At 50.1% G+C, this 25,651-nt stretch overlaps 1 protein-coding gene across 1 annotated transcript in view; it reads left to right on the forward strand.

Moving 5' to 3' along the window:
* The window catches only part of EFCAB6 (EF-hand calcium binding domain 6), a 165,683-nt gene that overhangs the window by 37,810 nt on the left and 102,222 nt on the right, over window positions 1-25,651 (forward strand). Inside the window, 5 exon segments of the mRNA XM_078150502.1 lie at window positions 541-677; window positions 11,803-11,915; window positions 15,849-15,935; window positions 16,929-17,044; window positions 21,738-21,886. Of these exon segments, the coding sequence (XP_078006628.1) occupies window positions 541-677; window positions 11,803-11,915; window positions 15,849-15,935; window positions 16,929-17,044; window positions 21,738-21,886 (602 nt within the window).

Below are 25,651 nucleotides of genomic sequence, written 5' to 3' on the forward strand. Positions count from 1 at the left end.
TATTGGGAGAGTGAAATAAAGCCTGAGTGGGAAGTCCTTTGTCAACCCCAAAGTGCCGCAGAAGCATGAACGGTTCCGATCATTCTCTTGTTTAGCCCAACGTGCAAATGGACTGTTGTTATTTAGCATGTGCACGTGCCTGTGAAAAATTGCTATTTACAAAAATGGAAATACTTTTAAGTTTCAATTAGCACCAAAGGTTTTTCATGTATCTCTAAAAGGGATTGAATTGTGGATGAAATGTATTGCTTTACATCAAAGGGAGATTTTTTTTTCAACTCACCAATACCATTTACCGAGAAAATTGCCTCGAAAACATTCAATAAATGCAGAGCGCTGCCTCTGCACTGATGGCTCCCTTTGCAGCCCCACGCTCTGGCAGAAAGCATTCTTCTGCCTGGAGGAGACATATTACAAATAATAATAAACCGCACCCGGCTCATTCGCTCTTTGCCGCCTTGATTTGGGGCGCATGGGCTTTGTCATCTCGTCTCTGGATTTGTTTATGAAATTTTCCCAAACCGTTTGTTTCACCCCCAGATTTTCAAGAATGTGAAAAGCATCACCAAGGCCTTTAAGCTCTTTGACTGCACTCATTCCGGCCAGATTCACCCCAACGGGCTGAGGCAAGTCCTGGAGAACTACTGCTTCAAGATGAGGGATGACGAATTTGAGAAGTGAGTCGTGGTGGCCCTGAGCAGGCCGGCTAGGGCCAGCGGTGGGCGGGGCTTCTGTGGGGCCGGCCCCAGAGCGGGCGGGGACTCGCCGTGAGCTCCTCGGGCAGGCCGCGGACCACGCGCACCTCGACGGCCACGTCTGTTTGAGAGGCAGGCGCTCCAAGGGCGTTTGTCAGGGCTTCACGCAGCTCTCCATGAATCCTCAGAAATGATTGCTAATGTCTCTGCTGTGGCGCCCGCCAATTCCTTAAGTACCCTCGGGTGATTGTCATCTGGCTCACAGATTTGAGCGAATCCTGCTTATTTAAGTAATCCATCACCAATCTTCTCCCTCCTTGCCTGCTTGGCTTCCTGTCGTCTGTCCCCTGTGTTTTGTGTTCGTAGTGGACTTTTCTCACGAAGCCCAGGGTTAAGAAGAGAGCGTAAAATGTCCGTGTTTTCAGTGTCAGCCAACAGGCTCCCTACTCTGTGATGATGGAGGCACCAATCAGTCAGCACACATTTATTAAGCACCTACTATGTGTCAGGCTCCTCTAATTTTCCTTTGATTGAGTTTTTTTTTTTTTAAGGGGGTGAGGGAGAAGCAGAGTTCGAAACACCCGCGTTTGAATTCTGACTGCTCGTTTTATCTGTAACAAGCAGGTAACTGAATCTTTTTGGCTGGTCTGGTTTCCCCATAGAAAGGCCGATGTGTCTGGACTTGTGATATCTGAGGCTGTTTTCAGATCCCTATGCCATCGCTGTAATTTGTAGATGAGTGTTGGAAGCTGGTGTCAGGCAGTCTTCTGGCCCCTGCAATGAGGGCAGCTGGGGCGGGGCTCAGGAGAACCCACTTGGCCCAATGGCATGATGGACCCAAAGGACCAGGATGGAAGGATCCTTAGTTGGAAGCCTCGAGTATGGGGGGCTTCTGTATTGCTAGATTAACTCTCTAGCCAGGCAGGCAGGACTCTGAAGATGTTGAATGCATGGTCGTTAGCAAACCTTCATTTTCCAAGAGCACTTTAAGTAGAGATGACACTCCGGTCTTGGTGTGAGAAGATGGAAACCATCTGGTTCTCAGGTTAGAGGATCTGGGTGCAAATGCTACCTCTTACACTTGCTACCTGTGTGACCTTGGACACCTCTCTTCCCTTTCTTATGCCTCAATTTTTTCATTTGTAAAATGAAGGGATTTCCTGAATCCCGGCCCCCAGTCTCCTCATCTGTCAAACAAGAGGGTTGGATTAGGTTGGCCTCTGAGGGTCCTTCCAGCTCCTGCCCTTATCCAGGCTCTCCTCCTCCTCTTTATTTTAAAAAATGCATTATTGACAATTATTTTTTAAAACTTAGCTATCACTTCCCAAAGACTCCCTCTCTCCCCATCCAGTAGAATCTTCTCCTAAAACAAAGAATTATGTAAGAAAAATGAAGCAGAGTGGCCATTCCACCTGTGTGACCTTGGGTAAGTCACTTAATCCCCTGGGGACTCGGTTCTCTCATTTATGAAATAAGAAGCTAGACAGAATGAGGGCTCGACAGGGAGGTTAAACCACTTGTCTCAGAGTTTGTGAGCAGGGTTCAGAGAGGCTCACAGGTCACGGACCCAGAGAGCACTGGGACCAGGGCCTGACTTTAGGTCTTTGACCTCTCCTCCAGTCTGTAAACTGAGGATATTTTCACCCAGGAGAGCAATGTGGCATGGCTAATGGGGAGGAGGGGAGAGGAAGATCTTCTCCTCCCCTCCCCCACCCTGCAAGGTGACCAGAAGTTGTGACATGTATCTGTGGGTGAAGGTTGGGTGGGGGGCAGGGGAGGTGGGCTGCCTTTGGGATGCAGCCCTCCTTGTCCCTTCAGCCCTCCTCTCTTTACAAGACGCCGTGGTGGATGCTTTAATTTTTGCATCCGTTTGGGCTGGGAAAGTGTCCAGGACAAGATGCAAGCACAGCACATTAAATCCTGTTCTTGTGCTGCCCGGGGTGGGGACGGGAGGTGAGATGAAACCCCCTCCCCTCTGGCAGCCACCAGAAAAGCCCCCCAGGTTCGAGGGGGGCGATCAACCTTGTGCTTGGCACTGTGGTCCCAGCCCTGGGCAGCTGATAACTCATGTTTCAACATCCCTAAGCAATGAATAATAAAGAACATCACCCATTCTTACTGGAGTTTTTAAGCTGAAAAACAGCGCCATTTGTCTGATCCAACTTCAGAAACTTAGCATAATGGACTGGCTTTCCCAGTGTGAGAAAAACAAAACATCAAAAGAGGAATCTTTCTTAATTTGATTTAAGGCTTTTCTGGTTGAATCTCAAGGAAATACTGTCTTCCTGAGACGCCTTTCCATTCATCTTGTTGTCTTTTTAGTTACTTAACAAGAAACACCATGAATTTTGAATTCCTTTCTTTGTACCATTATTCCATATTTAATGTTGGCATCCATAGATTCACAGAATGTCAGACCCGAAAGGGACCTTAGAGTGTGAAACCTCGAATGGCAAGGAGCTGGGAGGGGACATTGGAAGAGAGCAGGTCAAAGTTGGGGCCTGGGAGAACATCGACAGGCACAAGAGGGAGGGACATGAAGCACCGAATGTCATCTAGAAAGGGGACCTTCGAATACAGAATGGCAGGCCTGGGAAGGACCTTGATAATGGAATATCAGGGCTGGGAGGAACTTAAAAAATGGAATGTCAGAACTCAGAGGAACCATAGAACCCACATGACATATAACATCAGAATTGGAAGGGAATTCAAAACAGAGAGTGTCAGAACTTGGAGGGGCCTTAGAACATGGAATGTGAGAGTTGGGAGGCAGGCTTAGAACAGAGACTGTCAGAGGTGGAAGGGGCCTTAGAACCAAGAATGTCAGAGCTGAGAGGGCCCTTCAAATGTGGAACACTGAATGTCTGAGCAGGGAGGAATGTTAGACTACAAACTTTAGAACTTGAACTTGATTGCTGGAAAGATTCTAGAATGTTAGTCAAAGGATGGTTAATGAACATTTAGAAAAGGAAGCAGTGATCCCAAAGAGCCAGCCTGGCTTCATCAAGAACAGGTTATTCAGACTTGCCTCATTCCTTTCTTGACAGGGTCACTTCGATGGGTGGTGGGTCAGGGGGATGCTATGGATACAGTTCACCTGGATTTCAGCAAAGCATTTAACAGTACTTCCCAAGGTAACCCTGTGCACGTGGGGGAGAGCTATGGGCTAGACAATAATACAGCCAATTGAGTTTGGAAGTAGTTGAGTCACCCAACCCAAGCAGGGGTCATTGGCGCATGGGAGGAGCTGTGGCCTGTAAGAGGTTTCTGGGGCTCTTGTGCACTCCACGCCTGAGGATTCTACCTCTTGGACTCCAGGGCTTGGGGTCGCCCAGAAGGAGTCTGAGCAGAGATGGCACGTCCTGTGGATTCAGCAGTGCCTGAGTCACGTTGGCATTTAGTCTCACATAACTGGAATAGGAGGGGTCTTCATGACAAGCTGCCATGACAGTAGGTGATGCCCTCAAGAGTGGAGGTCCTAGTTCAAAGATAATCTAGTTGATCATTTAGTTTTAGTGGCTCCTAGCTCAGTGGGAGTGAGCATTGTGATCAAGTTGCCCAGAAAGCTGGTGTGCTCTTAGACTGTATGAGAGGGCCAGAAGGCTGGTCATGGCCCGCACTCCCTGCTCCCCTCGGCCTCATGGAATCCCTCCCTCCCTCCTCCCTCCCTCCTCCCTCCCTTCCAGACCTTTGATTCCAAGCCTGCTTCCAGTCCTCCTTCCCTCCCTTTCTCACTACCAGGTGGGTGACTACCTTGCATTTACTTTGTGTTTATTCTGCATATAATTATGTGCACATATTGGCTTCCAGGGACAAAATGTAACAATGCCTGAGACCCCACGCTCCTCTCTCAGAGCCACAGAAACAGACTTTTCCCATTGACTTTCTAAGTTGGATGTGTCATTCGTGGGCTGAGAGGTCTGGAAGCCGCGACAGCTGCCTGCGATTCAGTCCTCTGAGGCCTGCTCCAGGTTCTTGCGGCCTGTGCGCCCACGCCGCACTGCGCTCTGCTACCAGCCCGGCACGATACACCTTTCTGATCACCCATCCAGGTTGTCTTGGTCTGGGAATTTGTTCCACTCTGTCTTTTTGTTTGTTCTGCTGCTTCAGAATTTATTTAGAGCCATTTTTTATAGGTATTTGGAGGGGTGTGGGGGAGAGCTCAGGCGAGTCACTGCTTTCATGCTGCCATCTTGGCTCCACCCATTATTCCCATTTTACAGAGGAGGAAATGGAGGCTGTTTTGGGACAGCCCTTGAGCTGATACAACAAACCTTGTTTATAAAAAGAGTAAAAGCCATTCCTGGCTCGTTGGTCATACAAAGGACAGGCAGGGTGAGGTTCGGCCCTCCCCATGTGTTTTGCCAGATTCATATGACGGCCCTGCAAATGCTGGACCCACAGCTCTCATGTCTCCCTGAGCCTTCTCTCCATGGTCCAGCTTCTCCAGTGGATCCTCAGGTGGCGCAGACTTAAAGTCTGTCACCCACCTGGAGGTGACTCAGAAATGAGGCACTGCCGACTCTTACCGAGCTTTTGGTCCACTAGAACCATGAGGTCTTTTTCAGTACAATTGAACGCAACCTAACTCTTTCATTTTACATATGAGGCAGCTGAGGCCCAGAGAGGTTCAGTAACATGCCCGTGGTCACACTGGCAGTAAGTGGGAGAGCTGGGGTTCACGTTTGGGTCCCAGACCTTTAAATTCAGGGCTCTTTCCACTGCCCTGTGAGGGAGGTGATATAAGAATGAGTGATTCCATTTTACAAAAGAGGGAACTGAGGTGGGGGGGGGAGAGTCACTTGTAGAATGTTAGGGAGCTTGGCGGTCTTACAGTCTAACTTGCTCATTTTACCCAGAAGAAACCTAACCCAGGCCTAGTGAATTGGAGTGACTTGCCCAATGCCCCCGGGTAGGAAGGAGCAGAGCCTTGGGTGGACTTGAAGCCCTGTCTTCTGAACAGACATGGCAGGTTCCTTCTGCTGCGTCAGATAAGCATAGTGAGGCTTTGGACTTGCCGTCCCAACCCACACACGCTCCAGCAGTTTGGGTCCCCAGACCACGGCTGGCTACATCACAGCAATGACAGCAGCCGTCAGTCAAACATTTATGCAGCACCTACTGTGTGCCAGGCATTGCACGTGCACTTCACAAACAGCTCATTTTATTCTCACAGCAACCCTGTGAGGTAGGTGCTGTTATTAGCACCATTGCACAGTTGGGGAAACTGAGGCAGACAGAGGAGAAATGATTTGCCTAGAGTCATACAGCTAGTGAGTGTCTGAGACTGGATTGGAACTCAGGTCTTCCTGACTCCAGGCCATGGCTCTATGCACGATGGCGCCACCTAGCTGCTACATGTCGCCCCCAGGCTCCCACTTCTCATGAGGGGTAGCCCCTCGAGCCCCATTCTGATATATGTTCTGCCACATCGCTCTCCCAGTACCAGGCAATGTCTCCTCGATATAATCATTTATAAGCAATTACATTCAGTTTTACAACGGACTTTGTTTTTTTTTACTGAGAAACCATAGCAAGGACAGAGGTACTGACGCACCTCCTAGACGCTGGGCCCTCCCTCTAACGCCCCGGCTCCTGGCATAGTGGGCTCAGACACTTCCAGCCCCTGCCCCGCGGAATCCAGGAGTGGCCTCTCGCTCCCGGGGCACGGGGTCTTGGTAGATGCACGGCAGGTTACTCTTCGGGGCCGCCGGGAGGCCCAGTACCGAGGACAGAGGAGAGCCACCCCTCACCTAGGAGGCGGGCTGGCTGGCTGGCTGGGAGGACAGGAGGACACTCTGCCCCGGGCCCTCTGGGGCCTCCACCTCCTGCACAGCCTGCCAGCCCAGAGAAAAGAGAGGCCGAGCTCTTCTGTTGTCCACGTTCTCAGCCGTGCCTCAGTGGCCCATGTGAGGCTGCACAGCAAATAAGCAGGAAGCAGCCCCAGAGCGCCTGTGCGGGCTCTGCATTGTCCCGCGGGCTCCCGGGCCCTTCCCAGCCAGGAGGAGGCACATCTGAGTCCCTCGCCCCCACTGGCCAGTCCCCTATTGTGTAAAGTCTTATCTCTTGTCTCCCTGGCTAACCAATCATTTTGAAACGTCGGTGACATCGAGTAAACGTTTGCTGCGTTGGAGAAGGGAGGCTGATGCAACTTTCCCCTCTGGTAGCTCTCTCTCAAGATGATTTTTCTGGGCGGAACGATAGTCATGCTCCATCCGAGGGGGAAAATAAAGTAGGTGTTTAAATGAATAAATGACATGACTATTGGTGGGGTTTAGAAAACAGAAAAATAACAAATACTTTAAGTGATAATTACTCCATTTTTAGAAAGTAGCAACAAATGTAGGTAATTTTAGAACCCAACACATACGGAGATAACTATGTGTCGGGAACACTTAGGATGCTTCCATTTCGGTGCAAACGTTGAAAAAAGACGGGAGTGGAGGCCGAGCTTTCGACTCAGCAGGCTTGAATAAAGAGGTGACCTCTTTAAGATAAAAACAAACTCTTTTGTTACAGTAGCTTTCAAATCGCTAATCCAAAATTTTAAAGACCTGTCAAGAGTCTTTGCTCATCTTCACTATTTCTGAAATCTTTTCTTTGAATTTCCAGAGAAATTCCAGAGAAATGCCCTCCCCCCTCCCACCAATCTTGCCTTGTGTTTTTCCTGTGTATGAGCCTCAAATTCAAATTCAGCAAACATTTATGGAGCATCTATGAGTTTGAATCTTGAATCTATAAATTGCTAGTTGTGAGACTCTGGGCAAGTCCCTTCTCTGGGCCTCAGTTTCCTCTCCTGTAAAATGGGGGGTTTTGACTAGGAAAACTCTGAAGTTCCTTCCAATTCTAAAGTCTGTGATCCCATCAACCCTTAGACAAAGCACTGAGCTGGGTAATAAGAATGGAGAGATGTCAACATAGCTTACAATGAAACCTGCGAGAGGTTGCCTCAGGTAATGGAAAGAATCCTGTCTCTGCCGCTTCCTTATGGGCAAGCCCCAGCAAGGTACTTCCTCTCTGGGTCCAGTTTCCCCACCTCTCTCCCAGGGTGACTGGAGGAAAGCCTGGCATACCTATCAAGCCCCACATGGCTCCCCTGAGAGAATGTAAGCTCCCTGAGGGCAAGCACTACTCAGGTTTGTCTTGATACCTTTAGCTTCTAGCCTGGTGTGCCGCTAGCACCAGAGTGGAACCTTATTAGGTGTGTGTGGACTGACCAATTCCATAAAATGGGAATTGCAAGAGAATTGTGAGAATGGATCAGACTTGTGATCCTTTCCACTCTCCTCTCTTTCTCTCAGTCAAACTATTATGGGACCAGATCCTCCCCTGCTAGATGGAAGAGATTGAATTAGATCCACCAGCTACTTGGGCAGAAGAACACTGAGTTAGATTCTTGAGGAAGCCCAAAGTTTTGTTAAGACATAAGAAGCTTATGGTCTAGACTGATGCCACTACTATGATAATAGGTAAATGTGTTAGGGATTGCTAGGTAAGCAAGGGAGGCTTCCTGCAAGAGGCGGCTTTGATATTGGAGAGGATGCTTTAAAGAACTGGTCAGAAGTGAGCAAGTGATACAAAGGGGGAGGCAAAGGCACTGAGGTGGGAAAGCTCTTGGACCCGCCTCTTGTTTCTTGATTCTCTTCCCTTTTTAGCCCCATGCCTTTTCTTCCTGTCTTGGTCTCTCAGCGCTGGTCAAAAAGAAGAGAAGTTTCTGATGTCTAGGGGGTAAGAGCTGGGCATCCATTTAGCACATGCAGAGATACGTATTGCTCGTTGACTCTCTGTGCCTTCATCCCTGAAATGATCGAACTGATCTCTTCCTAACAATATCCCTGGGTCTCTGTGGGTTTAAAGTTAGATCTTTTCCAGCTTTCTTCACACCACAGTGACCAAGGAGGGAGTCGATCTGTGCTCGCAAGGAAAGAAAGGGCCCGTGAGGCAGGTGGCGTGGGCCCCAGCTCTGCTGCTCACCCTCTGGGCAACCTTGGGGAATCCACTCGCTCTGACTCTGTTTCCCCATCTGTAAAATGAGATGACTGCACTGGCTGATCTTGGAAAGGCCAGTCCTTTAGGTTGGGTACTTATTTGGTGTTCAGAGTCTATCCAGATCACCCCAAGAAAGGCAACCGGAGCCAAAAACCTTAGATGGGGGGCTCTCAGATACGAGGGAAGCCTCATCGTACAGAGACTTGGAGACAGGGAGTTTGCTGATGTCACAGCTGTCCAGGCAGAGGCTGGGATGTTGGAGGACGAGGGCTCTGCCGGACCACAAGGCCCTTCCGCCTCGGAGGAGCGGGAACCACAAGTCTCCTGGGATGCCTTTCACGTCCACACAGCATTCGGTTCCCATAGCAACAGGACCATCCCTCTCTGGGTCACCCTCCGGGCTAAGTCTTCATGGACTCTGTGATCCACAACCAGCCGTGTGGCATCATCCCAGAAGTATTGCTGTGTGAAAAATGGGCCTTTCACCTCCCCCTGTTTCTTTGCAGAGGTGTGTGTCGGGGACTATGGGTGTGGAACACAGCATGTAAAGTCAGACTTGTTTTTGGATATACTGGTTAATTCTGAAGATTGGATCTCTCCCCTCATCACCCTTTCTTATACTTTGGTGTAAGGGGTAGTTCTCTGGGAGGAGGATGAGAGAGGGATCCATTGGGATGTGTAAGTGTGGTAAAAACAAAAAAGGCCAATAACAATTCATTAAAAAAAAAGGAGGGTGTTAATGTTGGGGAGAAGCTTGAGCAGGTGAGGAATGGAGGCCCCCAGCCTGCCTGCCTCCTCCTGGTAAGCCGGGGGCCTGTGTCGGTCTGAGGTCCGGTGCGGTAAGGCCAGCTGGGCTGGCTAGTCCTTCTAACTGGCCGTTGGAGCCTCCCAGGAGGTGTGCTCTTCTCTATGCCTGGCACAGAGTAGGAGCTTCATAAATGCCTATTCATTAGGTCAGACTCTTTTGAACAGTTTCCTTTTTAAACTGGACCTCTAATTTCATTGGTCTAAGGAGGCTCTGGTGAAGAAACTCTCCCTTCTAATAAAGATCAGCCCCTTCCCAGTGTCTGAGATTTCTTGGGGAGTTACCTGGGGCACTGAAGGGTAAGGGGACCTGCCCACTAAACAGCAGAACAGAATTTGAACCCGGGTCTTCCTGACCCTGAGTCTGCTATCTCTCTGCGACCTAAGGGCTGCTGTCTTTCTGAATGGTTTTGGCTCCCCTTGAGGACCTGCCCACTGCCCTGTGCAAGGTGGAGCCTCTGGAGGGCTTCCCTCTCCTTCTATGGGGACCCTGGACCGGCTGTCGTTCTGTGATGGTGGCAGCCACCCTTGGTATGCGGATGTTTCCCCGACACCCAAAGGCAATGAAGGGCAGCATGGTGGGTGTGGCCAGTGAAGACCCAGGCCAGAGGATGTCCTCAAAGAGATGTGTGACCAGAGTCATGGAGTGAGAGTGGGAGAGGCCAGTGGATGGCCAATGGACACTGTCGGTAAGCAGACAATGAGAAGAGGCTCTGGCACATCGGGCGGGCCACCCCTCCAAGGAGGCCTGAGGAGGACGTGGACAAGAGTCTCACAGGATGGTGAGAGTGGACAGGCTGCATGTGACCTGCTTCCCTGGAAGATATCTCAACAATGATGTGATCGTGGATCCAGTGAGATGTCAAGAAAATGCTCTTAGTGGACAGGAGGCTGGGGCTAGACCCAGAGTTCAAATCCAGCCTCAGACAGTTCCTAGCTGTGTGACCCTGAGCAAGTCACTTAAACCTCTGTCCGCCTCAGTTTCCTCATGTGTAAAGTGGGGACAATAAAAGCACCTTCCTCCCAGGCTATTGTGAGGTTTTCAAATTAAATAAGATTTGTAAAGGGCTTTGCAAACCTTAGAGCACAATGTAGATGGGTGCCATTGTTATCATTAATTAGTCACAGAATATGAGAGTAGGAAGGGGCCTCAGTATGCACACAGACCAGGCCTGGCCCAGAAGGAATGCCTGCTCTGTCCAGCATTTGCTGGGGGACCCCCAAGGAGAACGGAGCCCACCCCCTCTGGAGGCTCCTCCTCTGCTCTCCTGATCTCAAGGCTCAATCTTCCTCTTGGCAGCTTCCCCCAATCACTCCTAGCCCTGCCCTCTGGATGAACAGAGCACATCTGATCCCTGGTCTGAGCCACAGCCCTTGGCCATCACCCTAAGCCTGTGTCCCGGGCTTGTAGGGAGGGGAGTACTCGGTTAACCCTGGTACAAGGGAAATGGGGACTCCTCAGGCCAGCCGCTTCTTGTTTGTGAAATGACAGTGATGACATTTAAGGACCAGGGTGGTTTATTCTAGCTGTGTTTCCAGAAGTGTTAAGTGCTGGAAGATTCCTAGACTAGAGAGTGATGACTCCTGTGCTCATCAGATTGTAGATTGAGAGGAGAGGAGCCTGAGACCCTCTGGTCCAACTCCCTTGCTTTACAGGTGAGAAAGCAAATCTCACAGGTAGTAAGTGTCAGAGGTGGGATTTGAACCCAGGTCCTCTGACTCCAGAGCCTGTGCTCGGCACATGGTAAATGCTCCATCCCCTTCCTCACTCCCTTTCCCTTTCCCCTCTTTCCCTATCCCTTCTTCTCTCTCTCTCTCTCTCCCTCCTCTCTCCCTCTCTTCTTTCTTTCTCTCTCCTCCTCTCTTCTCCTTCTCTGTCTCACCTTTTCTCTTCCTCTCTCTTCCCCCTCTCTCTCTCCCTCCTCTCTCCTCTCTCCATGCTGTTTCCCTCCCCCTCCCCACAACACGAACAAAGAAAAACAAGTCCATCCAGCAACACGATGACTCCTGCCTGTGTATGCTGTATTCCACACCCATAGTCCCCAAACTTTCTATTGAAAAGAAGAGAAAGGCGGAGCCTAATTCTTTGAAAGAATCGCCTGTACTCCCCTTCCTCCTCATTCCTTCCTCAGCCCCTTGGGGTCTGGCTTCCATTTCCCGTCACTCAACTGAAGTGGTTTTCTCCAAAGTTGCCATGACCTCATTTGCCAAACCCAGCAGTCTCTTGGTCCTCATCCTTCTGACCTTTTGGTAGGGCTCAGTGCTGCCCCCTGCCGCCGCCGCCTTGACTACCTGGGCACCCCGTGTTTTTCAGGCTCTGGAGTCGCTACAGCATTGGGAAGGACACTGCCTTGGACTACAATGCATTCCTAAAGAACCTGGCCGTGAACATTAACCTGAACCAGAAATACAGCCTGGGCAACAAAGGTGCGTGCTGGGCCTTCAGAGCCCCGGGGGGAGGCCAGGCCCGAGGAAGTGTCACCCTCATCAGACACCAGCAAGGTGGCCGCTCTGGGCAGCGCGTTGTCAGTTTGGGGCTGGTGGGCCGTGGGCTTTCTGTGTCATCGGAAAGGAGCGCCCACCCTAGTGAAAGGGAAGGTCTCCAGGTGGGGCTCTGAGAGAAGTAAGATGTGGTTGTGCCCTCAGGGACCTGGCATTTCATAAGAAAAGGTGTGCCAGGTAGCCAGGTAAAGGTGACACAGATTGGACCATAGAAAGTGTACGAGGGGGGCAGCTCGGTGGCACAGTGGGTAAAGCACCAGCCCTGAAGTCAGGAGGACCTGAGTTCAAATCTGGCCTCACACCAAACACTTGACACTTACTAGCTGTGTGACCCTGGGCAAGTCACTTAACCCCAATTGCCTTAAAAAAAACCACACACAACCCCCCCCCAAAAAAAAACAACAACAAAAAAAGAAAGTGTACGAGGACTAGGTCAGGTGAACTCAGTAAGTACATGTAAGCACCTGGTGTGCCAAGCACTGTGCTGAGTGCTGGGGGTACACAGAAAGGCAAAAGACAGTCCCTGCCCCCAAGGGGCTTAGCGTCTAATGCAAATGTCTATGGACAACATTCACGGAGACCAGGAAGCCACGCGCTGCTCAAGCCATTGACCACTTTGGCCATCGTGAAGTCCTGCGGTGATGGGTGAGTGACAGAGCTGCAGGTGGAGACGCCGGGAGCTGCAGGCCCCCCCCCCCCAGGTGGCTGGCCGCTGGACTGAAGAATGGCCCAGATCAGCCTCAGGAAAGGGCACCGTGGCCCGGCCCAGCATCCTGTCGTCCGTCAGTGAGTGGGCAGGGATGAGCTCTTCAGGTCACTTCACTGCTTTCTGCCTCGGTTTCTTCAGCCATAAAGTGGGGAAATAGCAGCACCTACCTCCTAGGACCACATGTGATGATTGTAAAGGGCTTAGCCCAGTGCATGGCACACAGTAGGTGCTTAATACAAGCTTGTTTGTGGGTTGCCCTCCCTCCTCCCTTTTGTAGCCTGGTCCCAATAATGCTTGAACCCGCTGCCTCATGGGGCTGTTATTAGCACTAGAAGGATTAAGACTATGGATTCTCACACCTGCTCCTGGTTCTGAAGGACGCTGAGATTTACCCAATGGTTTTCTCAGGGCAGGCTGTGAGGTAATGTGTGAAGAGTGATTTATAACTGCAAAGTGCTGTGAAGATGTAAGCTATTATTATAATTAAGCACCAGGGCTCATCACTGTTCTGCCTTTATGAAATATTGCATCATATTTTCACCCTAATGGAATGGGAAGGAACTTGTGATCTCATTGACGATGTCCTCTCTCCACCAATACAGATTGCGACCTCTCTACTGCCTCCTCCTTGTTTCTTCTTGTCCATGGCCTCCCATGGACCCTGCCTAGGGTGTCCACGCAGTGTGCTGAGGCCCTTCCTCCAGTTCCCTTACCCTCTCGGGCTGGGTGTCCATGCCCCATGCGGGCTGTCAGTCTGTCTGTCACTTAATGATAGCCCATTTCCTTCTGGACATGATTTTTTGATGTTTTTTCCCATCTTTTACACGTTCTTGCATATAATTCATTACGAGAAATATGAGCTTGCCACAAAAATACCATTAATGATTGTAGAACTAGTTAAAATCCAGGTACAAAATCCCTCCCAGTTCTGACATTCCCTGTTCCAAGATCCTTCCTAGCTCCGATATCCCCAGTTTTCAGGCTCCTCCCAGCTCTGACATCCGCTGTTCTAAGGGCCTCCCGACTCTGACAGTCCCTGTTCCAAGGCCCTTCATAGCTCTGACACCCACTGTTCTAAGGCCTTTCCCAGCTCTGGTATCCACTGTTCTCAGGCCCCTCCCAGCTCTGACATTCCCTGTTCCAAGGCTTCTCCCAGCTACATGATCCCCTGTTCTAAGATTCCCCTCCCCAGCTCTGACCTTCTTTGTTCCTAGGACATTTCCAACCCAACATTCTATGATTAAGTGAGATTTCTTTGACCATGCCCTCCATAAGTGGGAAAAAACACTCTTACTGAGATAGACTTTAGTGTCAGATGTATGTCCCAGGACATGTTCCTAAATGGAGTCTAAAGGACCTTCCTGTTTAAGGGCATGGGGGTACCCCAGTCAGGAAACCCCAAATCAGGGAGATGCCTGAGACATGACGCCAACTAATGAAGATCAGGACTGGGATACGAAGCCCGCCTCCAAGCCTCAAACCTACAAAGCCCCAGGAACTCAAAGGGGAGGAGAGCCAGGGCCAGGCTGAAAGGCTGTGACGTGCAGGGAGACAAGGGATGGGGCCAGGTTGGGCCCGGGGGTGCATGGCCCGAGTCCTCCGGGGCCCCTCCCACCGCCGCCCTCCTTTGTCTTCACTGGCAGGTGTGTCTCAGCGGCCGCAGGCAGCATCCCCAGGGCAGCGGGTTGGTGACAGCCCTTTGTCACCTTTTGTGATGTCAGATAGTCGGCTGCTTTTTGGTTTCATTTGGATGATTGCGATTTCACTGTCTAGCTCATCATTAGCGGTCAGAGATGTCTTTTTACTCAGTCACCTGGTGATGTCAGTGAGGTCTGAGATCCCCCCAATGCTTTGTGTCCTCCCCACTTTGGGGCATCTTGGCAGTGGACCCCTCGAGGCCCCCAGAATAAGCCTCGGTCTGTACGCCCTGGGGCTAGTCTAGCCACCAGACCTGTGGTCTTCCTAGTCCTGGTAGTTCCTTCCTTCTCCTCTGGGATTGGGGTGGGAGAATTCCTGTCATTAACTGAGTTGTTTGTTAGAGAAAGCCCGACAGATCTTTCCCACTTTTCATATTTGCTCTCTCCACGTTGAATCTGTCAATGCCTCACTACATCACCACTGCCAAAGCCTCACCTGGTTTTCCTGTTTCTGTTTTCTTCTCTCCGATGCATCTCCTGCAAACTTGCCCAAGTCGTCTTCCCAAAACTAGGGTCTGACCGCATCGCTTCCTGCTTCAGAATCTCCAGTGGCCCCTGTAGCCATCCCACAGGATAAAATGGGGCACCCTTAACGTGACATCCGCTCTCCACTGGGCACTCACCGCAGCAAGGCGGGCCATCCATTATGCTCCCACTCCCTTCAGTGGCCATTCTGAATGTCTCCTCCCTCCTCCATCCTTCCCCATAGGAATCAGAGATGATGAAAAGCCCATTTTGCCCCCTACATCCGGTCACTTCATCAAGTGGGTTAAGGCCCCGATCAGTGCCCCTCTGCAGTCCTTAGGCACAGGTCTGACGATGCTACTTCTCAAAAGCCTCTGTGGCTCCCTATTGCCTGCTTTATAAAGGTCCAACTCCTTGTCCTGGTGTTCAGGGCTGTCCACAACTGCACCTTCCTTGTGTGCATTCCTTATTCCCTGACCTCTTTGACTTTGGTTTTGTCGCTCACTAGAATTAGAATCCCCCCCATTCTCCCCTCTGCACCCCCTTGCTCTACCCCATCTCTGCCTATTGAATTCCTTCTCATCCTTTATGGCCTAGATGAGTTCCTCCATGAAATGTCTCCTGCTTTCTTTCCCCAGCCACATCAATAGTAGCCCTACCTCCTCTTGATGGAGCATCGCTGGATCCCAGGGCCCCCAATATCTCTGAGGCTCTAGGCTGGCTTAGGTTCGGTGGAGGGGGGAGGTGTTTTGGATGGGAAGGAACGATGCCCAACCAGACTCATTTGGGGGTGGGGGAAACAGAGTGTTGGCCAGTCATTCCCTATCTCCTCTCTGCTTGGTCTCAGCAGCCAGTGGTGTGAGGACCTGCAGAGACAGCCGCTCACTTCCCTGGCTCCAGCATCACCAGGCTTCTGTGGGCATTCCTGCCATGGAAGTGGCAGTGGCGCAGACTTAGCCCCACAGCTTCTGTTCCTTCTCATTCCAGCTCAAGGCCCTCTTCCTCTTCCAACCCAACCCATCCCTCTTGACACAGTCCCCTGGGCACCAGGCTCCATGGGTCCTGACATCCTGGGTAAGTTTCCTGTCTTGGCCCCTGGGGGCTAATCAGGGTAGATGTGAGTCACCCATGATGAGGAGCCCCAGGTCTGTCGGCCAGTATCCCCACACTTGGTTGTGTGAGTCCCAGGGCAGGGAACCATACGTGCCTCGGTCAGGCCCATGAGCGTTCTGTACGTGGTCAGTGGTCTAAGCTACCGGCAGGGCCGGCTAAGTCTTTGTTTCATGTCTCAAAGACTTGTTCACCTGATAACGCACTCAGCTGAACAAAGGTCCTCAGATGCCGCCTCTGTAATATGAGGGGTTGGGTGAGGTGACCTCAGAGGTGCTTTCCAGCTTTGGCTCTGGGCCCCCATGACCTCTGGGGCTCCTTCTCTCATGACCAGGCCATCTTCTGGTTCTGACTCTGCACCCTGAAGGCTAGTGCTCCTTTGGAGACCTCCCATGCCCTGTCTCAAGTGTGTGTCTTGGGCACCTGTGGGGGTGGGGCAGGGGAGCACCCCTCCCGGGCCTCCCCTCGAGGATGGTGAGAGTGGAACGACAGCCTCTGACAGTTATTCTAAGTGGCTTATTTGGGCTGGAGCCTGGCAGAAGTGTGATTTACCCGGAGCCATTTTGGGAAGTCAATCTGTAAAGCCATGTGGGATTCTTCACAGGCCTCCTCATGTTTCAGGCTTGTTGAACACCCAGAAACAGTCTTATCTGAGAAGACTCGAGTCAATCACTCGGTATTTTTACTCGGGTGTTGTGGGAGGGGGAGGGCTGCCTTTGGAGTCAGGAAGGCAGGTTTTCCAGGCCTTCCTCCATCCCCTCCTGGAAGGTGCCCCCGGCATCTCTGAGGCCAGACCCCACTGGTGGGTGGAGTCCCCACAGGAGGATTCGCCAAACCGATGAAACCCTGAATCTGGACCAGAAGCTGGCCAGCAAAGGAGAGCGAGCATGCTGGTAGCCAGCAGTGGTGGGTAACTCGCAGGTGCCATTTCCCCTTCTTCCCCTCCCTCCTTAACAGAGTGTACGTGGAGGGTGAAACCAGAAAATAAATATGTATTCTCCTTCTCGTCAACATCTGGAGATGGTTGGGAAAACTCTTCTATGGACGACATTGAGGCAGCGTTCTTCAAAGAGGTGAGTGGCTCCTTGGGACGCCTCCATTGCTTCCGTAGCTTCAGCAGTGTGGGGTTGCGCTCCAGCGGGGAGTGTCCCAGCCCTCCCAAGAACTCACCTCCCAGGGTGTGGTGAGGATGGAAGGAGGAATTCTTTGTCAAAAGAGCTTGTGCGAGCGGTTCCTCACACACTAGGAGCTCAACAAATTCTTATCCCCTTCCCCTTTCCCCGTGATGTCATGGTCAGTCTTGTAGTACTGAGCCAGGCTGATGGCTCTGACGTCCATGGAGGTGCCATGCTGGGATCTGCTGGCTTAGCCTTGAGAGCCCTCCAGCAGGGGAGCTTGCTCCTCTCCCCGGGAGGGACGGAAGGCATCACCCCTGCTTCCCGCCTTGTAACGCATTCAAGTTCCTCCAAACAAATGTGGCCCAAATAATTTTATGGGTGAGTACGTCCCCCCCTTGCCCAAAGAACATGGCTTCCATTTGCTCCCTGTGTGACCTTGGGCAAGCCACTTAACCTCTGACTTTCAATTTCTTCACAAAACAAAATGAGTGGGCCAGATGGCCTCTGAGCTCTATAATATTTTTTTTCTTTTTTGGCTAGGCAATGGGGTTAAGTGACTTGCCCAGGGTCACACAGTTAGTAAGTGTTACGTGTCTGAGGCTGCATTTGAACTCAGGTCCTCCTGACTCCAGAACTGGTGCTCTATCCACTGTGCCACCTAGCTGCCCCAGAAGTCTATAATTTTTAAGGTCTATAATTCCATGGTAGTGTGGACTGAGCAACTGAGTCTCCCTAATCCACTGGGGACACTTCCCAGGGACCCAGGCATGTGCTCTGGCTCTGTCCTGAGGTGTCCTGGTTTGTCCCTGAGACTGTGGGACTATGGCCGAGCCCCTCCAAGCCAGAATTCACCCTCCATATAATGATATTTCAGGAATGTGGACACTCAACTGATCTGACCAACCCCCCTGCAATGCTCTCCCCTCAGTGAAATATTTTCTACTCCGGCAAAGTGTGTGTATCTCAGAATGGCCAGAGTGCATGCCCAGCCTCGACATGGACAAAGGCCTGTGCTTTATAATGTTGTCAAATGGACTCCTCAATCAACCCCTCCTCCCATCTACATTTCATAGCCCTGAGTCATTACAAGCCATAATAAGGCCACTGAGACAGATTTTAATAGAAATTACAATGTTAGCAATTTAGAGTTACTATTGGTAGGTCAAGAAGCAGGCCTTCAGAAGAGTCTTTTAAAATCGTTAGCTCAAGACATCCTCTTTGTCTTTAAATGTTGAATTGGCTCCTTCCACCTTTATTAATAGCTTAGCCTCTCAGCCCAGGTAATTTCATCTCTCTCTTCCTCTTGCCTTCGTCCTCCCTCCCCCTAGGTCAGACCTCTGGTCCTGGGCCAGCATTGGCAACTTTGAATCTCTTCACCAACATCTCTAAAATAGTAAGACAGAACAAAAGTAGGAGAAGTGTGTGTGTGTGTGTGTGTGTGTGTGTGTGTGTGTGTGTGTGTGTGTGTGTGTGTGTGTGTATGAAAGAACAGGGCATATACAGAATTGTTACTCAACCTTCTGCCTGGTTTTCACTGGGCTTTGGCAGAGGGCATGAGTGTTAGGTTTGTTAAGGCTCCTTGAGGGTGAGGCCAGGGCTCCTTAACAGCATCTCCTATAGCCAGGGCACTTAATGGCTTTTAAAGTGCCTTTTTTCACCACAACCTATGGGGCCAGATGGATGTCTGTCTCCTATTTGGCAGAGGAAGAAACAGTCTCAGAGATGAGACAGCTTGCCTACGATCACGTGGCTAGGAATTAGTGGAGCTGCCACCATCGCCCACAATTCCTGATAAGTTCAGAGATCTTTCCCCTTCACCTCTTCACAGATATCAAAGGACCAGAATAGTGGGCGGGGAGAAAAGACTTCATTGACAAGTTTTCATCGGTCAGTTCTTAAAAGGGACCCTCCTTCTGTAAGATTACACAGACAGTTGTATTTTCAGAAGGTCCTTTTCTAGTTCCAAAAGAACTGGACCTTGACCCCTTACAAAAGAGATCAAGAAAAAACTGTTCTGGAGGCTAGATGTCTTGCACCGCTGGCAACGGGATTCAGAATCTCCACCCAGGGTCTACGCTATCTGGAGATCTCTGAGCCCAGCCACAGTTTGGGTTCATCTTGCACAGCTGTGAAGGAAGGTCATTCATGTTCATGTCTACATTGTAACCTGTTACTGCTTGGCATTGGGCAAGCATAGGTCTACTCAACACCAGTGCTGATGAGTCCGGAGCCTGGGAAAGCTGTTTGTAACCTTTGTCTCAACAGACGTGCTCCATTGGCTTTCTATCAAGCTCTCAGCCTCCTGATTGGCTGTTTATAGTCTCATGGCATCGCATCCATTAGCCTCTTATTCATTATCCATGCTGTTTGACCCACATGGCACCTTTTTACATGAAGGAAGTTGTCACTCTCTGCAAAGAGCATCTGTCTGGCCTCCTCCTTTGCCTCTCACACATGTCACAGACATTCGAACATGCGCCAGCCCCTCCCCTGACCTCTGCCTCCCCCCACCCACTTCCTTCAACAGGTTATAAACTCCTTGAGGGCAGGTGTTAGTTACGTTGAATGGAATCATAAGAAGATTGGTTCCCAGGTTCCCCGAAAGCATCCTCAGAGTCCACGCCCTTGGCTTTCTTCTGCTCCATAAAATCCCTCTTCTGGTGCCTTGCAGTGTCATAGAGGTGACCCTGGGCTCCTGCCAAGGGAACACCAGCCCTGGCAAGTCTCTCTGAATGGATGAGCTCACTCATCATCATCATCCTCCCCATGGCAGCCAGCCTTTGGAGAGGGAGGGAGGTTCTCTAAATTATCTCTCTGGGTCCTTACAACAGCACATCTGGGCAGGTGCTGTGAGCATCTCCACTTTGGCTCAGAGAGGTTAAGTAGCTGGCTGAGGGTCACACAGCTAGAAAGTACACAAGGCAGGATTTGAACCTGTTTTCTTGACTCCAAGTCCTGGGTTCTATCTCCTGAGCCCCTTAGCTGCCTTCTAGCGTGGGCCCAAGGCATCCTACTCTCCCAAAGCTGGCAAAGGAAGCGGTTTACCAGGGGAACACTGATCACCAGGTGACGGTATCTCTCTGTCTCTGTCTCTCTCTCCCTGTGCTCTCTCTTCCTGTCTCTGTCTCTGTTTTTCTCTTCCTATCTCTGTCTCTCTCTTCCTATCTCTGCTCTCTCTCTCTTCCTATCCCTGTCTCTGTCTCTCTTGCTCTCTCCCTCTTTGTCTCTGTCTCTCTCTGTATCTCTGTCTCTTTCTGTCTGTCTGTCTCTCCTTCCACTCTGTCTCTCTGCCTCTGTCTCCTCTGTCTCCTCTGTCTTGTCTCTGTCTGTCTTGCTCTCTCCCTCTTTGTCTCTGTCTCTCTTTCTCTGTCTGTCTCTCTCCCTCCCCTCTCTCTTCTTGTCTCTGTATCTGTATCTCTCTCTGCCATGGTGGCCTATGTATACCCACCCATGCATTAAGAATGAGCCTGCTTCTTATTCCTTTGGTCACCAGGAAATCTTGCCTGGCTGACCAAGAAGGACTTTACTCTTTTTTTTTCTTTTTTTTGTGAGGTGATCGGGGTTAAGTGACTTGCCCAGGGTCACACAGCTAGTAAGTGTCAAGTGTCTGAGACTGGATTTAAAGTCACGTCCTCCTGACTCTGAGGCCAGCACTCTATCCACTGTGCCACCCAGCTGCCCCAAGAAGGACTTTATTCCTTAACACATTTTGCTTCTGGTCAGTGAGTCCAGCCACAAAGCCTGGGCCCCTTGCTTGTCTCTGCTGTTTCTTCCAGTGGTCATTAGGGGCCACTGGAAAAGGGGAGAAGGGGGCAGAGTGGAATCCAGCCAGTTCAGAGAGGGAGGGGCAGGCAGGAGGCAAAGCTGGAGACTGTCATATTATTGCTCAACAATAAACAGCAGGAAAATCCTCAAAAAAGCAAAGCCATCTTCCTGTCACTTTATGTGCCATCTTCCTGCTGCAGTTAACCTAGTTTACTGGAATTCTGGAGTCCCATAAGCAAAGCTCATTTCCCCATTTTTTGGGGGGATGCAGAGAGGGTGTGTGTGTGTGTGTGTGTGTGTGTGTGTGTGTGTGTGTGTGTGTGTGTGTAGGTTATTTTCCATTAATTAAAAAAAAGCAGAACAAAATGAGAACAAAAAGAAATAATTAAAGAAATGCTCGATGCTTACTATGTTTAAGTAGCCTTTCCATTTATTGTTTTCTTTGTGGTTAAAAAAAAGGAGGAGCTGTTTTTAATAAGATGGTGCTGGCTTTTATTGTTTGATTGACCTGATTTAATGGAGAGCAGCCTGGCATGGGCTCACAGTAGGGATGGCTTGGAAGTATATTAAGGAAGATGTATCAAATTGGCAGTTTCCCCAAGTATTTTTAGCTCCTTGAAATGTGAGGCGGAGCGGCGGCCTAACGTCCCGTCTTCCCTGTTGGCCTTGTCACTTGGGCAGCAGGGACAGCCAAGCCGGCTTTGTAGCGAAGCTCATTAATTAAACATCTGAAGGTCAGTGCATGCTATGGTAACCTTTTTGATCAGTTGGGGGAGAAGAGGGAATTTGAAAAGGCCTTGCAAAAATAAAACACATTGATAGGTGAGGTTCACCACAAACACATCTCTACTGAGCACGCCGCTCTGAATTGATTTCCTTCTAGTTTGGTGTGTCCACGACGAATATCGAGAAAGCCCTCAGTGCATTTGACACCAACAAGAGAGGGTACCTGTCTCTGAATCACTTAAACACTGTTGTTGACAACTTTATATTCCCATTACCAAAAGGGATCTTTCTGCAGCTACTGAAGAGGTAAGTTTTCCTGGGCAACATTTTAAATGTTAGCCAAGTGAGTGGAGGAAGATGGGCCAGGCAGGCTGGGAACCAGGTGGCCTGCCTCGGGCTGCAGCGGCATCTGCAAAATAGCCTGGCGAGGCACCCTCTGCACGAGAGGAGCAGATGGGGAAGAAGGGCTGCACTCTGCAGCAGGGGAGGGCAGGAATCCGTGGGTGAGGTCCCTGATTCAGCCTCGCGGGGCCATGGGCTCGCTAGCTCACGAGGACACAGCCACCTCTTCGGGCCTCCTGGTTTGGGGCTCCAACGTGGCCTGGGTAGAACGTGGTCTAACCTGGACGTGGGGCGAGATGTCACGTGGAGAACCCAGGGAAGCAAGGAGGGAGTGGCGGCTGACTTGTCCGGTGATCCCTATGGATCTTTGAGCTCACCCCTCTCCGATCTCTTAGGATACAACCCAAGACTCTTAGGGATCTAACTGCCCTCAAGGATCATTTGAAGGAACTGGGCTGATTGGCTCTGAGGAGGGAAGTCTGAAGGGAAACATTCCGGGGCTAGGACTGGGAAGTCCCAGGATTTCAGAAGTATTACAGCTCCCCAGAGGGGAAGGGGTTGTCTCTGAGCTAGTGAGTTCCTTATCCCTCCAGGTATCCAAGGGGATTTGTTGGGGTGCGCACTTGAGAAGGGGATTCCAACAGCTTCCATGCAGAGCTGTCCAGTAGGGGTGTGGATGGCCTTTTGAGGCTGCTCTTCTTGACACTGGAGAGTCATAGGAGCGTGCGGTCAGAGGCTTGGGAGCTGGGAGAATTGTCTTATCCAACCTCCTCATTTTTCAGATGAGGAAACTGAGGCCTAGAGGGTCAGAGCTGGGCCTTGTGTCCTTTCTCTAGAAATGACCCAACTCCTGCCTTCAAAGAGTGTCCAGTTTCCTGGGGGAAGGACAGGGAGTAGAAGTAACTACTCTCCCCCATGTCCAGGGGACAGTGAATCCAAAGGCCTGGGACAGACATTAAGAGGGATCAATCATGTTTCCATGGGGCCATGGGGAAGGGACAGGAGCAGGGCTGCTTCGTGGGCATCTTTTGGAGATTCTTACGGGACCCTCCCTCATTGTCCCGGGCTCTCATTGTTCGCAATGTAAGTCGTATGGCCTCAATGGAGAAAGTGCATTTCATCTAAGAACAGTGCTCAAAACCAAGCTAGGATGGTTTGTCTCCCATTTTTCTGACATCCCCAGTTCTCAGCTCCCTCCCAGCTCTGACATCCCCTGTTCTACAGCCTCTGCCAGCTCTGAGTTCCAAGTCCAGCCCATCTCAGGGCAGAAATCCCCACTTCAATCACCACCAGGTGCACAGCAACAGCAGTAACACTGTAATCAGGACAACGGAGTCCCTGACAAGTGGCCATCCAATTCTCACTTGTTCTTTAATTGATGGGGAGCTCACCACCTTCCAGGGCAGCCCCTCCCACTCAAGGACAGCTCTGTTTGTTAGGAAGAACCACCCCCCCCCCAGCCTGAGTGAAGATCTGGGTCTCCGAGGTTTACCCCACAGGGAACCCCACGTTGGCTGCTCATTCCACTATTGGAAGGCAGAGCTCCCACCCCCCATAGACCTTGGTGGTAGATGACATGTAGCTGTTGGTGACTTGGACTGCCACAATGCAGCTCTCCTTGACACATGGCCCCCAGATGAATCTAGCTCACAGGGAGGGGATGGCCTCTTATGCTTCCATGGCAGGAATCCATTTCCAGTTTGTCCAAGCTGGTGGTGAGACAGCGTTTCCAATGGACAAAAGGATATCAGAGTAGTGTCTGCAATTTGGAGAAGGAAAGACCTTCATGGAGATGAGTTGTGTCTGCGGTCTGTGTATCTGGAGAGCATCCACGTGGAACCAGCAGTCTCCCCGTCACTGCCGCTTACCTTCCTCCCACTTTTGTACAGGCCGTCATGGTCGCTGGCCTGCCAACATCTGACTTTGCAGGGGAGGGAAGGGGAAAGGAATAAACATGTGTTAAGCACTGACTATGTGCCAGGCATGGTTCTAAGCACCAACACCCTGCATGACAGAGATCAGACCCAAAAGCGAAATTCAGCAGGAATGCACGTCAGGTCTTATCGAATCCACAAGCACAGGAAGGGAGAGGCCCAGTTTGTTGGAAAAAAGATCTGGGAGTCTTGGTGAGCTGCAGCTCACTGTGTCATGTGATATGACACCATCGCCTCCCCAGCCCAGAATCGACATCCCTCTTAATTCTGCCCAAGATTGCAACCGTTTTTTATGGCTGCTCAGCCTTCCTCAGGAGTCTTTTTTCTCTTTGGTGAGGCAGCCGGGGTTAAGTGACTTGCCCAGGGTCACACAGCTGGTGAGTGTCATGGGTCTGAGACCGGATTTGAACTCAGGTCCTCCTGACTCCAAGGCCAGAGCTCTATCCACTGCACCACCTGGCTGCCCCCTTCATCAGGAGTCTTGTGCTGACACCACAGTATAGGATGGAGTTTGATAAGCTGGAAAGAGTTTTTCTTTCTCCTTTTTCCTTTCTCCCCTTCACTAGTGTTTTGCTTTTGACCACCACCTCCTTCAGTCCCTTCCCCCTTTTATTATCCCTTTCCCTTTTCTTCCCCTTTAGTCTTACTGCTGCTTCCCTCCCTTCTTCCCCCCCCTCCCTTTTCTTTCCCCTTTTCCCTCCTACTGCCTATAGGGCAAGTTAGATTTCTATACCTAACTGATTATATTATACCTTTCTTGAGCCAAATCTGATGAGAGTAAGGTTCAAACAATGCTCCCCCCCTTCTTTCCCTCTGCTGTAATAGGATTTTCTGTCTTTTCCTGTAATGTAATTTACTCTTGTCTGCCTCCTCCTTTCTCAGTACATTTTCTAAGATCAGATTGATCCACTTATTTGGATCCATTTAACCCACTTGATTAGATTTTTTTTATCATTACATCAAAGTCAACTAATATCCACCCTCTTTATGTATACTCCTTTAACAAGGTGTAATAACAATACAGTTCTCAAGGGTTGCAAGTCTCATATTCCCTTGTAGGGGTTTAAACAGCCCCCCCCTTATTAACAACATATTGTATCCTTCTGTCCCATTTACCTTTTTAAGTCCTTCTTGAGTCCTGTACTTGAAGATCAAATTTTTTGTTGAGCTCTGGTCTTTTTATCAGGAAAGTTTGGAAGTCTCCTATTTCGTTGAATATCCACCTCCTCCCTTGAAAAATGATGCTCATTTTTGCTGGGTAATTGATCCTTGGCTGCATTCCAAGCTCCTTTGCCTTACGGAATATCATGTTCCATGCCCTGCGGTCTTTTAATGTAGAAGCTGCAAGGTCCTGTGTAATCCTGACTGTGGTTCCATGATATTTAAATTGTTTCTTTCTGGCTGCTTGCAGCACCTTCTCTTTCATCTGGTAATTTTGGAATTTTGCGTTGTCAATTTGGGATCTCTTTCAGGTGGTGATCAGTGGATTCTTTCTATGGTTATTTTCCCTTCTGGTTCTAGGACTTCTGGGCAGTTTTCCTTTATGATTTCCTGAAAGATACTGTCCAGGCTCTTTTTTTCATCATGATTTTCAGGTAGTCCAATAATTTTTAAATTGTCTCTCCTGAGTTGATTTTCCAGGTCGTTGTTTTACTGATGAGGTATTTTACATTTTCATCTATTTTTTCATTTTTTTTTTTTTGTTTCTGTTTGACATGTTTCTTGCTCTCTCATAGAGACATTAGTTTCCATTTGTCCAATTCTAGTTTTTAACAGATTGTTTTCTTCTGTTAGT

Source organism: Phascolarctos cinereus, unplaced genomic scaffold, assembly GCF_003287225.1.
Source record: "Phascolarctos cinereus isolate Bilbo 61053 unplaced genomic scaffold, phaCin_HiC Scaffold_1;HRSCAF=81, whole genome shotgun sequence".
NCBI classification, from domain to species: Eukaryota; Metazoa; Chordata; class Mammalia; order Diprotodontia; family Phascolarctidae; genus Phascolarctos; species Phascolarctos cinereus.